Source organism: Manacus candei, unplaced genomic scaffold (genome assembly GCF_025592945.1).
Source record: "Manacus candei isolate 608988 ecotype Guabito, Panama unplaced genomic scaffold, ASM2559294v1 h1tg000024l, whole genome shotgun sequence".
Taxonomy (NCBI): domain Eukaryota; kingdom Metazoa; phylum Chordata; class Aves; order Passeriformes; family Pipridae; genus Manacus; species Manacus candei.
In genome coordinates this window covers 946,832-963,526 of record NW_026138072.1, presented here as the reverse complement: position 1 = coordinate 963,526, position 16,695 = coordinate 946,832, and the positions used below count along the sequence as shown (strand labels likewise).

The 16,695-nt window shown below is 42.4% G+C and overlaps 1 protein-coding gene across 1 annotated transcript in view; it reads left to right on the top strand.

The window, feature by feature from the left end:
- Nucleotides 1-11,976, top strand: part of RCL1 (RNA terminal phosphate cyclase like 1) — a 28,932-nt gene extending 16,956 nt beyond the window's left edge. Inside the window, exons 8-9 of the mRNA XM_051788257.1 lie at nt 4,206-4,309; nt 10,485-11,976. Coding sequence (XP_051644217.1) covers nt 4,206-4,309; nt 10,485-10,635 — 255 coding nt within the window. The 3' untranslated portion in view covers nt 10,636-11,976. The remainder of the gene's footprint in view (nt 1-4,205; nt 4,310-10,484) is intronic.
- Nucleotides 11,977-16,695: the final 4,719 nt, after the last annotated feature.

Genomic DNA, 16,695 nt, shown 5'->3' with positions numbered 1-16,695 from the left:
GTATTGACATAACACATTTGGCCTTTAGGAGGCAGTCATCTACAAATAATATTCACTGTTAAAAAAAAAAAGTAGTTGCTCTGGACCTTAATAAACTGAGAGGACTTTGCAAAGGGTTAAAAATGCCATTATTGAGATTCTGTATTAGGGCATGTAGTCAATGATAAAAATTCCCCTCAACCTTATAAATCACATCCCTACCTGTAGTAGTTTGTTTATCCACGACCATATTATCTTTTCTTTTCCCTTATGCAAATCCTTCATCTGTTTGAATTACCAACTTGCCCCTTGTTTCAGTCTTCCATTAATATTTTGTCTTTGTTTATTCAGTATATGCACCGTATTGCTAGGGGACTTTCTCTTTGTAGCCCAGAGTTCTTATCTCATAGAAATACCACCAATAAATATTCTCCCCGTGTTCCTGGGTACTGTCTAGGCCCCTTGTACTTCAACATGCATGTATGGAGAATAGTCACAACTAGTGACTGAAGCATCTGTCTGTTTCTGCATGTAGTGCCAGGTAGGAGGGGGGAATTGTAAAATCTTTCAGTTTCCTCCCCCCCTCCCTGAAAAAGAAAAAAACAAACAAAAACCCCAAAACAGAAAAAAACCCCACTCAACCTAAACTAAAATCTGATGTATTTGTTGCTTTGTATAAATGTTTTGGAAAACATCCTCAGGCAGTCAGATGTTTGGAGACATCAAAAATCCAATTTTCAGATACTTTTATCAGCAGCAAGAAGTATCTTTTCCTTTAAAAACCATCCAGCACTTGACAGATTGAAATTAGTGAGGAAATTTGTCCAGATATTATGCTTTGTTCAGAGTCAGATGTCAGAGAACTTCTGAAATGAAAGTTTCAAGATGGAAAGGCTTGAACTAGGTAACTTTCTGCTTCAGTGTGCTGCAGCCATTTGAATGTGCTGAGTCAAATTTTGCAAAGGATAGTGAGCATCTCAAGACAAGAAAAAATGTTTGAGGAGGAAACAGGGTCAGGCAAGTCTTTGAATGAAAAAGTAATAGGCTGTGAGGATTCAATGTCTTTGAGGATCAGATTTTCTGCAAGTGAGGGTGTTGGCTGTGGCCTGCTATGGTACTGCTGGTGCTCCTGGAAGAGTCTTTTATGTGTGGGCCACTTGAGTCCAAAAGTAACGGACAAGGAGTTGAGCAGTGTACAGACTGCTGTCCTCCACTACAGCAGCTCACTGTGGAAAAGTTCTTGTTAGCATTCTATTACCTAAGTGTGCTGCTTATCCACTGGATAAGCTCAGTCCTTATTTAGTGAATTCTTCACTCCCTCTGTCATAGGCAATATGGTGGTTTTTGTTATGTAGTTTTCAGAATACGCACTTGAATTTATATATGATACACATGTTCATATAGTGCTAGCCTGATATTTGGGAAGATGTAGTTTCTTTCTCATTTTCTCTCTCATGTACTTTTTGGGTTGGTTGGTTGGTTTGGTTTTTGTTTTGGGGTAGGCTTTTTTTGGTGTTTGGTTTTTGAAGGTTTGGTTTGGTTTTGGAGGTTTTTTTTGGTTAGGTCAGTTGAATCCTTGAAGAGGCAGGACACAATATCCCCAATACAATATCCCCAAGACACAAACCCTCTGCAATAATTTTTACCCTTTATGTAAGAAATTCTTGAGGCATGCAAATATGTACCACACAGATAAGGGAGGAAATTGTGTGTATGCCAAAATATAACTGACACTAAACCAAAGGTCAGAAGAATAATCCTTTTTGAAACACTGTTGTCCAATAACCAGAGCTGTGATATATATATGTACATATCAGTTGTGGATTTATATCACAACATTTCAAAATGGATGGGATTTTAATGATTTGTGTCTAATTGTCACATCTAGCCAGATTTGGCTCTGTTGTCAATAGAAACAATAATGGAGAAACTGCCATAGACTGAATTAATAGAGCCTAGAAGCTGCATCCTAGGTTGGTAACGAGTGCCAGATGTTTTGGAACAAATATACTTTGGCTCCGACTTTGCCCATCCCATTTCTCTTGGGAGGGTTGTTTTTGATTTTGGATGCTTGAGTAAGTGGCAGCTGGATCGAGGAAAAAAAAACTTGGCCTTCTTGGGAGTGTGAAGTTCTTCATTTGGCAGAAGTTACTGTTCTGTCATTAGATTACAAGCAATTGCTTAATTTCGGTGTCTGGCAACTGATTATGTGGGAATGGTGTTGCAAATGAGTGGTTTAGGTCACTTAAATCACCAGGAAAGGTGATTTATAAAGCAGGCTTTATATCAATTTGTTGAAGTGCAACAAAGTTTGATGGCAAGGTTCACTCTGTTGCGTACTACAAAGATGAAGTGCACAAAGGAAAATTGGATTAGAATCAATCTACAATGATTTACGTGGAGAGCAGGGATGCAAAAGGTAAAGATGGAAAAGGATATGAGAGATCCTCCCTTTGGGTCATGATAGTAGACCCCTTGCCAAACTAGCCTCAGATTTGATCAATGGTTTATGTCTAAAGGATATGGCGGCATTTATTCATTGACTACTGGGATGTTGACAGAATGCCTGTACAGCAGTGCACAGAGTATGGGGAACAAACAGGAGGAACTAGAGAGCTGCATGCCCTCACAGGGCTTTGATCTCATTGCAGTTACAGAGACATGGTGGGATAGCTTCCACCATGGAATGTTGTCACGAAGGGCTATACACTGCTTAGGAGAGACAGACCAGGAAGGCCCTCTGTGTAAGCTCTGTCTTGGGGTGGGTGATGAGCAAGTAATGAGCTTATGAGTTAGGATAAAAGTTGACATTTTCGTGAGCTTTTGCTACGGCTGATCAGAGGGAGAAAACGGATGAGGCCTTCTACAGGCAGCTTGAAGTCTCCCATAAGAACATGGGGGTAAGTCCCCATAAGTGCCTGTGACTTGAGACTGCTTCAAGCTCAGTGAAATACATCAGGTGCCTTTGCACCTCTCAGTGAGTGAAGGGTTCAGTCTTGAGGAGTAAGAGTATCAGCCCAGGTCTCGTCAGCAGCTTTTGGTGATTGTCTTCCAAGTATCACAGACTTGAGGATTGGCAAGCTTCGAGAGGCATACCATTGAGAGGGAGGTGCTGGTGCAGACTGCTGTGGCCCAGGAGAGCTCAAAGAGCCTCACTTAGGACTGCTGCTTATAGGGTTGTGAGATGCTTGGCTTTCGCCTTCTGTCACTCTCCATCCTTGCCAACATCTGGGTTGATTGTTACTGAAATTTTCCTCAAAAGGTGCAGTAACAATAATATCATTCCACCTGGGGTGTAATTTAGACAAAAATAATATTCCAAGGCTGTCCATTAGATGACAGCAGTTCAGTAGGCAACAGAAGATCCTAGGAACAGACAGGTTTTCTGATAAACTCAAGAGGAGCTTAACTGCCTAGGAGCCATTAATCAAGGTCAAGGTCTAATGAGAAATCCTGGGGACATTGTAGAGTGGCCCAAAGGTGCAGGGGGGATGTACCACCACGAACGGGCATAACAGCACATTCCTTTTGCACAAAAAAACTGGTGATGACTGACTCATTGCAGCAACAGAGCTTATGTAAGCAGCTGTGATGTGATGGATGCACTGTGTTTTGATATATTGTTTAGGACACGATTGTCACCATGCTGATGGAAGCTTTTGCATAGATTTGGTCACAAAAGTAGATGTTTTATAACGTTTACAGATTTAGAAAAACAAAAAACAAGCTCAGAAAATTTAGTTTTCATCCAAGTGATAAGGAGCATTTTGAATTATTAACCAAGCTACAAATACAGAAAGACCAGTGTCAGGAATACTCCCTACGAAACTCTCATCTGCTTCTTGTTTCAGATTGGCAAATACATAAAGTGCTGCAATTCATGGTATCTTCAGAGGCATATGAACTATAATTAATACCTCTTTTAAATTTACTGCAAGGAAATTCTTCAGTGTTTACCTTCTGTGATGTTAAAAGAGATTAGGAGGGATGGGAGGAATGTTTAATGTGACCTTGTTCTGGGTTTGTTTTAATTCTGTTCCTTTCCCAGCCTGCCATGTGAAATTAGTTTGTCATTGTTACAAAATCTAGATTTCTATCTTCTTGGCCCTTGAAAATTGGGACTGATATTTCAGCCTTTTAAGTGTATCTTTTTCCTTTATTACTCTCCTCCCATCCCAATTTCTGGTTTGTACAGAAATTAATTATTAAAACATTTTGGTTTGCAGGGAGGCTGTGTAGATTCAACAAATCAGAGCCTTGCTCTGCTTCTTATGACCCTTGGACAACGGGATGTTTCCAAAGTCCTGTTAGGACCTCTCTCTCCATACACGTAAGTTGTTTTGTTCAGTTTAATTAAGCAGTCTTTTTTTAATTCACTGGTTTTATTGCACAGCTATTTTTATATATAAAAGACTTTGCCTGTGGTTATGAATAGAACAACTTGTACCTGACTTCAAATGAGACAAGTGGCGTAAGTTACCTAGAGTTTATTTCTACATGTTAGATGATTATTCCCTTACTGTTCTATATTATTCCTGTTTCTGAGAATTGCAGAGACAGAGTTTATTGATGGTTCTTGACCTGGATTATATGTGTACATCAGTTTGCTTTTGTTGCCTAGTGTACACTAGTGTGTTTTCCTGGTGATCTCTCTGTAGCTGTGTCATTAAATGTTGTATTTCAAATAGCTAACCAAATTCTAAAGCTGTGATTGTCCGTAAGAAACAGCTGAAGACTTAATGCATGGAGCTATATGCTACTTCAAAGTTTTACCCCTCTTGGGCAGCAGACTTCTATCTAGTCACTCAGTCTCAGTTTTTATTAAAGCTTTGTCTGCTGCTGGTAGTTGTTCAGAGGAGAGAAAAAGACTAAATTTCTTACATAGCTAGTTGTAAACACAGGTTACAGAATCACAGAATCATCAAGGTTGGAAAAGACCTCCAAGATCAAGTCCAACCTTTGAGTGAACACCACCTTACCAACTAGACCACAGTGCCACATCCAGTCATTTCTTGAACATTTCCAGGGATGGTGACTCCACCACCTCCCTGGGCAGTCTGTTCCAGTGCTGAATGACCCTTTCAGTGAAGAAATTCTTTCAGATATCCAGCCTGAGGCCATTTCCTCTCATCCTGTCACTAGTTGCCTGGGAGAAGAGACTGGGCCCCACCTGACTATAACCTCCTTTCAGGTAGTTGTAAAGAGCAATAAGGTCTCACCTGAGCCTCCTTTTCTCCAGGCTAAACAACATCAGCTCCTTCAGCCATTCTTCATATAATTTACTCTCTAAATGCTTCATCACCTTTGTTGCCCTTCTCTGGAAATGCTCCAGCACCTGCATGTCTTTCTTGTAGTGAGAGGCCCAGAGCTGAACACAGGATTTGAGGTGCAGCCTCACCAGTGCCAAGGACAGGGGGATGATCACTGCCCTAGTCCTGCTGGCCACACTATTGCTGATACAGGCCAGGATGACATTGGCCTCCTTGGCCACCTGGGCACACTGCTGGATCATATACAGCTGCTATCAACCAGCACGTCCAGGCCCTTTTCCACTAGGCAGCTTTCCTGTGTCCCCAGCCTGTAGCGCTGCCTGGGGTTGTTGTGACCCAAGGGCAGGACCAGGCACTTGGCCTTGTTGAACCTCATACCACTGGCCTTGGCCCATTGATCCAGCCCATTCAGAACCCTCTGCAGAGCCTTCCAGTGCTCCCACTCAGCTTGGTGTTGTCTGCACACTGACCAAGAGTGTACTCAATCCCCTCATCCAGGTCATTGATGAAGATATTAAATAGAAGTGCCCCCAGTACTGAGCCCTGGGGAACACCACAGGTGACCGCCCACCAGCTGGATGTGGCACTATTCACCACTACTCTCTGGGCCTGGACATCCAGACAGTTTTTTACCCAGCGAAGAGTGCACCTGTCCAGGCCATGGGCTGTTACTGTAGTTCCCCTAATCTTCCTTCTGACTCTTCTCATAGATGGGCATCACACTGGCTGACCTCCAGTCCTCCGGGACCTACCTGGTTAGCCAGGACTGATGATAAGTGATAGAGAGTCTCATCCCATTTGACTCCGTAGATGTATGAGTGTCCAAGTGGAAGAGTAGGTCACTAAAGGCTTCCTCCTGGATTACAGGGAGGCTATTCTGCTCCTAGTCTGCTCTCCTCTGGTTGCTCTGAGGATAACTGATCTTCCCATTAAAGATGAGGCAAAGAAGGCATTAAGTACTTCAGCGTTTTCCTCATTAGAGATCACAATGTTCCACTCTGCATCCAGTAAAGGATGGAGAATTTCTTTGGCCCTCCTTTTCTCATTAATGTATTTATGAAAACACATTTTATTATCTTTCACAGAAGTGGCCAGATTGAGTTCTAGCAGAAACTGTTTAGGGAAAGAGCATCCAGTATCAAAAATTTAATTTGCTTTATCAGACTTGCATGTGATTGACTAGATCACAATTATTCCTAGAGACTGAGCAGTTTTTCTTAGTCAAATGAAGGGTGGTTTGTTTATCTGACAATGGCATCAAATAATAAGACTATGAACTGTCCTTTTTCGGTTATCATGGTACCGGTGCTGTATACGTGAAAGGTACAGTACTGTGATAACTGAAGAATGGTGGTGCCATCCCATGAGAGCTAGAAATTGCCTAACTGCTCTTCTCAACCTCTGATACCTTGGAAGCAACATTCATTAGATTTTGAGGGGAAGACAGGGAAGTGTCCCATTGCACAGAGGTGAAGTAATCTCCTGTAAAGTAAGTATTCATGTGAAAGGCTTACAAAGAGTAGGTATTAGTGTTTTAAGTGCACAGTTAGGCATGTGAAACAATTCAATCACTTGTCATTGTCCAGTCTTTTTTATTTTTTAAAACTTTTTTTTTGTTGTGCTATGAAAATCAAGCAAACCCAGTAGTTTATTTTGTAAGTGGGCTGATTTCAAATTGGTGGGTCGTCACTTCTTCCAAGCTAGGTATGTGTGGCAGGGATAAATGTCAGCAACACTCATGCTGGAGCAGCAAGTCACAGAATCTGTGATTCTGTGAGAATGTGACTCATCAGTCCTTTGAGGATCTACGCAGAGAGAACACAGCTTTCTATGCAGCACCCCCATGCCATCACTAAGGCTGCTTATAAAGGGCTGGTAAATTTGGCTCCTGAGCAACTCATCAGATGCACAAGCTTATGAAGTACATTGTAGTACTGTCACGTTCCCTAATGTTGTCTCTTCTTTCCTCTCTTGGTGCTATGACGTCTCTGCATTTAACTCTCCCACAGTGCAGAATCTGAAGCTATTTAAAAGCTGTGTTATGCTAGATTGTCTTCCCTATCTACCATACTGTAGCATGTAGCTCTCAGCTACAGTTGAGAGCACCCCGTGGGTACGTGGTACTTTGGAATATGGCATCAGAATGAGGAAATTTCTCCCAGTTTTGTGTGTTTTCATAGAAGCATCCTTTGCCCCAGCTAATGGTGGGGAGCGGAAGGGCAGGCAACACCTTAAATAGGCTATCCTGAGTGGCACTGGGGATACCTGTCCCAGAAAGACCACTTGGCCAGTGACCATCTGCTTTATCCTTTTCTTATCATTCAGATTTCACAGAAGTAAGTGCCTCTGTCAAGCTGAGCTTAAAAGCAAATGCAGTGTGCTGGCTCTGCCACTGACTCAGAGGTCAGTCTGGCAGGACAGACCTGTCTGCGTGCAGGTGGATTGGCATTAGGCAGGTGTTTGTGAAGGACAGCAACAGGAAAGCCTGAGGAGTGCCCCTGAGTGCCCCAACCCTTAGCTTTGCAAGGGCTTAGGGGCTTCAAGGGGAGGGGTCAGGGTGCCTTTGCCCAGCCAGGCTGACTGGCTTTCAGTTGTCCCCCTGCCTGGCAATGCCCTCCTCCAGCTCCTTGGGCTGTCTTCTCCCAGGAAGATATCTGTCAGTACTCTGGGGAGCAGTGCTGGGGCTGCTGGTGCTGCCAGGCAGAGCACTGTGCAAGTCCTGGGGCAGTTGAACCAGGGAGGCATTGCTGGTGCACAGGTCTTCTTTCGCGCTGGTCTGTGAGTTGGTTGCTTTGCCCTGACACATGAAGTGGTTGTGTGTTCCTTAGCAGGCTTTGGGGAAAAGACAGCACTTAGATAAACAGACTTTTTAAACAGACTTTTTACTCTTTTTTTCTTACTTTGGTTTGGTTTGGTTGTTGTTATTGGCCATAAGGAAAACCTCCATTGTGGCTCATGTAGCTGTCCCTGGGCCTAAGGTGCAGTGTTCAGCTCTGCCTTGTTCTTGCCTGAACACACAGTCTAAATTTTCAGCAAAATAAACCTTCTGTGTATCTTCCACCCCCTCTCTCAGTCTTCTAGTCTGTGCCTGTGTGTTTGGTGCAGCCTGCACTATTATTTGAGGCGCCCACACGTGATCCAGATCAACATCAAAGCTTTTACAAACCTGCTTTCTGCTGCACTTCTGTCATGTACCTTCAGCTTCCCCCCCCCCTTTCTCTCCTATTTCTAGGGCTCTTACCACTTGTGCTTCTACTGCTACAAGACAAAGCTGGCTTTGTGCTGCTTCCATATTCTCCTCTGGTGTCCCCAGGTAGCCTCCCCTTCAATTCCACTCCACTGAGCCTTTCCCATGTACATGGGGGCTGATATGTGTTTTTTCACTCTGCCTTCGTTGAAAAGGGAGAAGAAGCAGAGATACATGATAGCCCACCTATGTGCAAAGAGAAGTATGGACTCAGCTGATCCCACCAACATGTTGCAAAGTTTGTTCATCAGCTTTTAGGGTTATTCTCCGAGCCTCTGGCTCCACACTGCATTTCATTTGTACAGTTTATTCTGTGCTCTCCTTGCAGTTCAGCATGTCACTTCTGCTGTTTTACGCTTGGCTGCTTTCTTGTCATACTGCCAGAGGACCCAGCTAAGGACAACACTGGTACAGAGCTTGTTGCCTGTCAGCATTTGTGCCAGCATATACCCATTTACTTATTATAGCTGCAACCAGAAACCTAGCAGTTGAGGAGGCATGGGAGAAAAGGTGTTTCTCGTTTCTTTCTTTCAACTGTTAAATCCATTTGAGAGATGAGAGAGCTGGTATCTGTGCTGAGGCAAGTTACCAGCCTGGGAAGGTGCAGTAGAAATGTGTACATAGCTTTGGGAGCCATGTGCCCACATTCACCCTGTGGAGGCATTTAGGAGACTGCCCCAGAGATAACTCTTAAGTCAGATCATCCCAAGCACAGACCAGTATAGGTAAAGCAGCCTCTTATTTGTCTGGCTCCTGCCATTTCCCTCCTCTCCCCATGTCTCAGCACAGGAACATCAGCATGCCCAGCTGAAGTGGATAAGGCAGTTTTTGCTCCTGTGACTTTCACTGGGCTTATTCACAGTTTCTCTGAACAGGAGCTGCCAGGAGGCTTTCAGAGGCCTCATGATGTCACTGTGGGGACTGTCCTATCCTCGTGGTCTCCTTTTGTGGGTACTTTCTCGTGATTTGTTGTAATGATGTATGTGTGATTAGTTTGCAATTATGCTTTCAGCATGCAGAGCAGAGGCTTTTTTCAGACTGCCAGACAAGCAGATGTGTGAACTGGATCCCATTTCTTTAAAGGTTAAACTTAAACTAGAAAAGCACATACCAATTGCTGGAGGAGATTAAACCTTAGTTCAAGACTGCAGACCTACTTGTGGCCATGACTGAGACAGAGACCAAACCTTTGTTAGGAACAATTACAAATTTTGTATTTGTAGTCTTTTGGTGTAATTGTTTATTCCTTGTTTTGGAGAAGCCAGTAGAAATGTTTTCTTGCCATTTTTGTTCTTTTTTCTAATAGTTTTTCCTGTCACTTGTTCTGCAGTCAGTGGTGTTTAGGAGCACTGTGTCTGTTTAATTTCTTCAAGCCTTTCTTTCTAAAATGATGAAAGGAAAATTAGTTCTGGTTTTTTGTTGGGTTTTTGTTGTGGTTTTTTTTTTTAATGAGAAAACAGGAAGAAGTCTGACTCTAAATGTGATTTTAATGGAACATTTAACTAAGAAGAAATGGACAAGTTAGTAGTACAAATCAAACACATGCTTTAGGATCTCTCTTCTTAAAGTATGCTCCCAACCTTCTGGCTGTCCCTGTTTTGCTTTTATTTCTGCTTTAAACATTGGGAGGGGGAATGGAGTACCACTGGTTGGTATGGGATTCATATAGCCCTGATGGAGAGTCAGCATCATGAGTAAATGACCTTGCCTGGCTACATTTCTCTCTTTTTTTCTTCCCTCACTGTTTTGTCTTGCTGTGTTACCAGGCATTCCTCTCTCTGCTTATAACAAAGAGTGCAGTGGTTTCAGTAGGGGTCACTAGCCACTTCCACAGCACAAGTGAGAAGTGTCTGGAGCCTGTAGGCTTCTTTCTCTTTACTGAGCAAAGCTTTTGTGTTTCGTTCACCATGTTCATTGCTGGGATCAGTACATACTGCTAATGGGCTTTCTGTTTAATTTCTTAAACTGTGTTGCTTTCTCTCTCTCAGAATTGAGTTCCTGCGACACCTGAGAAGCTTCTTCCAGATCATGTTTAAAATTGAAACAAAGACCCCTGAGGAAGAGCACGTGGGCGGCGAGAAAGTCTTAATGACCTGTGTCGGCATTGGATTTTCCAACCTTAGTAAAACTATAAGATAAAAAACATCTGCAGACTTCATAAAAGACAGAAAATGGTGCAAAGATCTAAAAAATCCTACCTGTCTCTATACTTATTCTGGCATAGGAAAACTTGTGATGATTCCAGTGCAGAGGTACCCAAGCTTGCTGCATGTAAACAATAAAGCTGACTTTAGGCTATTTAGACCTGTGCTATTTATAAATGCAATGCCAGGATTCTGTCCTGCATGGAGTGGCTCTCTGGAGTGTCAGCTGGCTTAGGACTCTTTGCACTGTAATCCACTGAATGGGACACAAGTGCCTCATGTCACTGTGCCCTCAAACCATAATGAGGTGGGTGCTCTGGTTTTGTGAACCTACTGATTTCACTCTTAGCTTTTTCTGAAAGCTTTAGGTAGAAAGGGAAAACAAAATTAACCAAAACAGGCTTTGTGGTGCAAAACAAATGATCACAACAGAAATATTAAATTCTTGAGGTAATTGCAGAAATAATATTGGCATGGAAATAAAAGTAAACATGTGACAATAATTCTTTGTTCATACATTGCACATGCATAGAATTTGTCAGATGCTGCACTCCTGCTTATGTTGACTAAGTTGCAGTTTCACAGGAAGAATAAAATACCTGTCTTTTATTTTTCCTTAATGTTAGAATACTGCAGAAGAGATCACAGCCTATACTGACTTGTTTTAGCCTCCTTTGCAAAGATGGGCGTGGGAGGACGAACCACCATGACAGATTTAGGCTTATCACATATATTCTTTTTAGGTTTGTTTGCCATACACCACAGCTCACAGTTAGCTGTGAGAGGTAGTAAAAATAGCTGTAGGTTTTGAGGGACAAAAATACATTCAGTTACACCATCATGTTTTGTGCATCTGCCCCCTTTTGAAAGTGGGGATAATTGTGTATGGGCATTACTTGGATTGACAGATGCAAAAAAGTTTTCACTGGCATATAAATATTTACCCAAGAAAGGCTTTTGGTAGATTCCAGGCAAACATGCTGAAGTTAATTCTGAATGGACACAAGGAGAGAAATTTGTATTTGACTGCAGACTACACTTAGTGTGTCTAGAGTAAAATAATACTGTGTCAAAAGCTGGTATAGAGAGAGAGTAAATACTAGTGACTGTGTTATAATGGTCTTACAAACTTTGATGCCATTGTAAAGTGGGCATTACCTCTGTAATATGAAAAATGTATATTGGACCCAAAAGAATTTTAATCAAATGCCTAACTTTTTTTCAGTGTTTTGCTAACTATTGCAGGCTGTGGGAGTAATCTTTGTACTGTACTTTGTTCTTGTTGCAATCTGTCAGACATGTTTCGGAAAAATAAAGTATTTTTTTTCCTAAATAAGGTTTTATTTCCCTTTAAAACAAAACAAACAGCAACAAAGACTGAAAGCTTTTCCCCAGTCCTGTAAGATGGCACTTCATAACATAGATGGCTATTTTGAACTGATACATGAAAAAAACAGCTTTGGGAGTTACCAGAGTGGAAAGAAGGGAAAGGGTGAAGCCTTTCTTACAATTCAGTAGCTTTCCAAAATTTGATTTGCAGCTAAGGAAATCCTAAATAAAACAGTAGAATGTGAAATAAAATAACTTGACTATATTTTTTAAATTTCAGGTTACATTAGGAAAAATATGTAGGCAAGAAATAATTTACCTTGCTCCCTTCTGTCACCTGTGCAGTGAAAAAGGTAGAAACTTAAAGAATTAAAATTACCCTCAATACAGGGAGCCACTGATCCAAAAGATAAAATGTACAAGCTAAGAATAATAGCCACTAGAATAAAAATATAAAGCTTACACTGATTAAAGCTAAACATTTATGGCACAGCTCAGATTTTCAAAATTGCCGTAAGTAAAAACTTCAAAAATCAAAAACTTTATTATCTTTAAACTTAACTTTGAAGCTGCAAGAGTTTTTCTAAATGTTCCACTTGCACCAAACACAGAAAAGGCAATGTACTGCCCAGGTAGCAGATTCTTCAGCAATAATTATGTCATAAATTTATCTGTACTTAACCTCGTTGTTAAAGTCGGACTGCAACCCTTTGCCCTGCTGCAAATTGCATAGGTCTACAGCACAATGTGTGCTGTGACCCCAGAATTTGCTTATTGCTTTACAGAGAAAAAGATAGGTATGTGAAACTAAGTTACTTTTCCAGAATAGCCACTCTGGAGATACAGGAACAATTCCAGAGGTGGTTTTAGGTAAGAGCTTTCTTAAAATTGTTTAGCTGCCATAATCTGGGCATTGAGAGGAAATCCTGCAAATAAAAGCTGTTTGTTTATCAGGAGAACAGCAATTAACATCTGTTTTGATGCACACAAGCAGCAAGATAGTTCAGTTTTAGAGGTGGACAGAGGAAATTAATTTTTGTTGAAAACAATTCACAGTCTTGGTAGCCACAGACTTGTTAAGGATGGTAAGGATGATTGTTACTAGGAGACACATCTTTCATCTCAGTCTATCCATAGCAGAGTAATATTCAGGTGACTTGAATTTGAAGTGATTAGCTGTACATTAATAGTCCTGTACTCTTTGAACTATCCATCAGCGATTTAAACCCTTTGTGTGAACAGCTCTGATCACAGAATCATAGAATGGTTTGGGTTGGAAGGGACCTTAAAGATTATCTAGTTCCACCCTGTCCGACCAGGTTGCTCAAAGCCCCGTCCAGTCTGGTCTTGAACACTTCCAGGGGTGGGGCATTCACAACTACTCCAGGCAACCTGTTAGAGCACCTCACCAGCTTCACAGTAAAGAATTTCTTCCTAATACCTAATCTAAACATACACAAGCTTAAAGCCATCCCCCCTTGTCCTGTCACTACATGCCCTTGTAAAAAAATCCTCGCCAGGATCCTTTCCTGTAGGCTCCGTTAGATACTAGAAGGTGCTGTAAGGTCTTCCCTTCTCTTCTCCAGGGTGTACAACCCTAACTCTCAACTTTCTTAGCTGTGAGCACACATTGCTGAGACGTTATCAATAATATCCTAATACCCTGATTTGCGATTACAAACCTTCCTACTTACAGAAAGCTTTAAGGTTGAATCATACAAAGGACAAGGTATGAGAAGGGGCTAATTAAAGAAGTGTTTTGTAATGTCATTTTAATTGCAAAAATTGTAACCTATGGGGAGAGTGTGAAGAACACACAGAAAATTGATTTGGGGGAGAACTAAACAGAATACCTCATTAAATTGAGAATATCTTCCTTTAAACTTGCTGTATTGGTTTTGAATGGCCAAGTTTTGGTAGCAGGAAGCTACCAAAAGCAGGGTAGCAGGGCTGGCTTCTGTGAGAAGCTGGCAGAAGCTTCCCCCATGCCAGCTGGCTCCAGACCCAATGCCAGCTGGCTCCAGTCTCCAGGGCAGACCCACCACTGGCCAAGGCTGAACCCACCAGTGACACTGGGAGCACCTCTGGGATAACATATTTAAGAAGGAAAAAAAAGAGTTTCTGCAGTTGTAATTGCACTCAAAGAAGAGAAAAGTGAGAATATTTGAGAGGAACAAGTATGCAAACACCAAGGTCAGTGGAGACAGAGGAGGAGGTGCTTCAGGCACTGGAGCTGAGATTCACCTGCAGCCCATGATGAATCCCAGAATCCTTAGGGTTGGAAGGGACCTCTGGAGGTCATCCAGTCCAACTCACCTTCCAAGGCAGGGTCACCTAGAGCAGGTGACATGGGAACATGACCAGGTGGGTTTTGAATGTCTCCAGAGAGGGACACTCCATGACTTTTCTGGGCAGCTAATTCCAGGGCTCTGCCACCCTCTATGCAAAGAAGTTCTTCCTCATGTTGAGGTGAAACATGTTGTGTTTTAGTTTAAGGCCATTGCTCCTTGTCCTGTCGCTGGACACCACTGAAAAGAGTCTGGCACCATCCTCTTGGCACCTGTCTTTGAGATATTTATGTGCATTAATGAGATCCTTTCTCAATCATCTCTTCTCTAGACTAAACAGGCCCAGCTCCCTCAGTCTCTCCTCATAAAAGAGATGCTGCAGACCCCTAATCATCTTTGTGGCTCTCCGCTGGACCCTCTCCAGTAGCTCCTTGTCTGTCTTGTACTAAGGAGTCCAGAACTGGACACAGTAAAGACTGTGGTGAAGCAGGCTGTCCCCCTGCAGCCCATGGAGGTCAGTGGGAGTGCAGAGGTCTACCTGCTGCCCACGGAGAAGACCCACCCTGGAGCAGATGGATGCTTGAAAAAAGGCTGTGAGCCCATAAGAAGCTTGTGTGGAGCAGGCTCCTGGCAGGGACTTGCCTGGAAAGAGTAGCCCAGGTTAGAGCAGGTCTCCTGAAAGGACTTGTGACCCTGTCAAGGACCCACATGGGAACTGGCTGTTCTTGAGGTTCTGTACCCCATGGAAAGGGACCCACATTGGAGCAGTTCATGAAGAACTGCAGCCCATGGGAAGGACTCTTGCTGGAGAAGTTTGTGGAGAACTGTCTCCCATGGGACAGGCCTCACTGGAGCAGGGGAAGGAATTGTTTCCCTGAGCAGCAGCAGAAACAACCTGGGATGAATTGACCATAACCCCCATTCCCTGTCTCCCTGCGCTGATGGGGGGCGGGGGGTGGTGTGTGAGTATAGAGCCCAGGAAGGAGGAAGAGTTGGGGGGAAGGTGATTTTAAGATTTGGTTTACTTCTCATTAACCTGCTCTGAGTTTGATTGGTAATAAATTCAAATGATTTCCACAATCCAGCCTGTTTTGCCTGTGATGGTAACTGTTTTGTGCTCTTTCCCAGTTCTTAACTCATGAACTTTTCATTATATTTTCCGTCCCTGGTCCAGTTGTGGAGGGGAGTGATAGAGTGGCTCTGATGGGCACCTGGCATCCAGCCAGTGTCAACCCACCACACTTGCCTAACAGGAAAGGCTCCCACGGTGGTGACATGAAAAGTGGTTGTAAAATATGCCTTTACCTTACAACCACTTCCATTTTTGTAATATCTGTTTTTAAACTTTCTTTTATGATGCTATGATGGTAGTTTGACTGCATCTTCTGTGGTTATGTCAGAAAATTCATGTTAACTTGCTGTAGAACAGGATCTGGAGTAAAAGAGATTATGCTGAAAATAAAATTGTTTCAGTACAAGCCATTGCACTTTACCAAAGGCATATGACTAAAAGCCAGTGCAATAACTTTCTGGGGAAGCACGCAGTAGGTAAGTTAGATAGGCCAAAACAGTAAGCACATGGCTGTCTTGGGTAATGTTTTCAAAATGGTATTTATGTTACTGCCACAGCATAGATACTCACTCTCTTCTTCTCCTTTCCCATGGGTGATATTATAAGTCAAATGGATTTTGTTTCAAGACACTGAGGCACAATTCTGCTTTTGCAAGCTCCGACATTCACTTCCCCACTTTTCAATCATACTCTTGAGACAGCAACAGAATGAAAAGAGAAAGAAGAAGTACTAGTTTTCAGGAAGCATAATTTTGCCTATGAGTTTTTTTCTCTTTTTTCCTTTTTTTTTAATATTGTGTGGCCATTTACAGGCTGTGGTTTATATGTCTGATGTGTGCCCATTTCTATTTAGTCTGGCTCCTAAAATCTCACACAATTGTGTCAGGGCAACTCTAAAACAAAAGTGTGGAAGGAGCATCTTTTGCAGTTACTGCTTAGGTCTTGGTAAGCTATGCCTTAAAAGATCATTCTTGGTGGGATATGTATAGCTTTTTTTGTGCCTAGTCTAGGAGCAACACCGACGAGCTCTGAAAAACACCTATAACCTGTTTTCAGTGGGAGAGGTAAAAACAGAAAGTCCTGCAGGGAAGAGATTGTGTGGGCTGAGCTCTGGGGTAACAGCATTGTATAAGTAATGGAAGTAAGCCATGTACTGTGTCAGAGCATCACAATGTCCAAATAGAACTCGGGCAAGATACAAATTGAGTTGTGACATTGTTACAAGACAGATCTATTAGGTTGATTAGTAGTAAATCTGTAGAAATAGATGTTAGGTGTGAGTGCTAATCTCTTTCCTGGAACAGTAAAGAAGAGTGCCCAGAGCTGTATTCCCTGTGTACTACTGAATATAGAAATAACTGTGTAT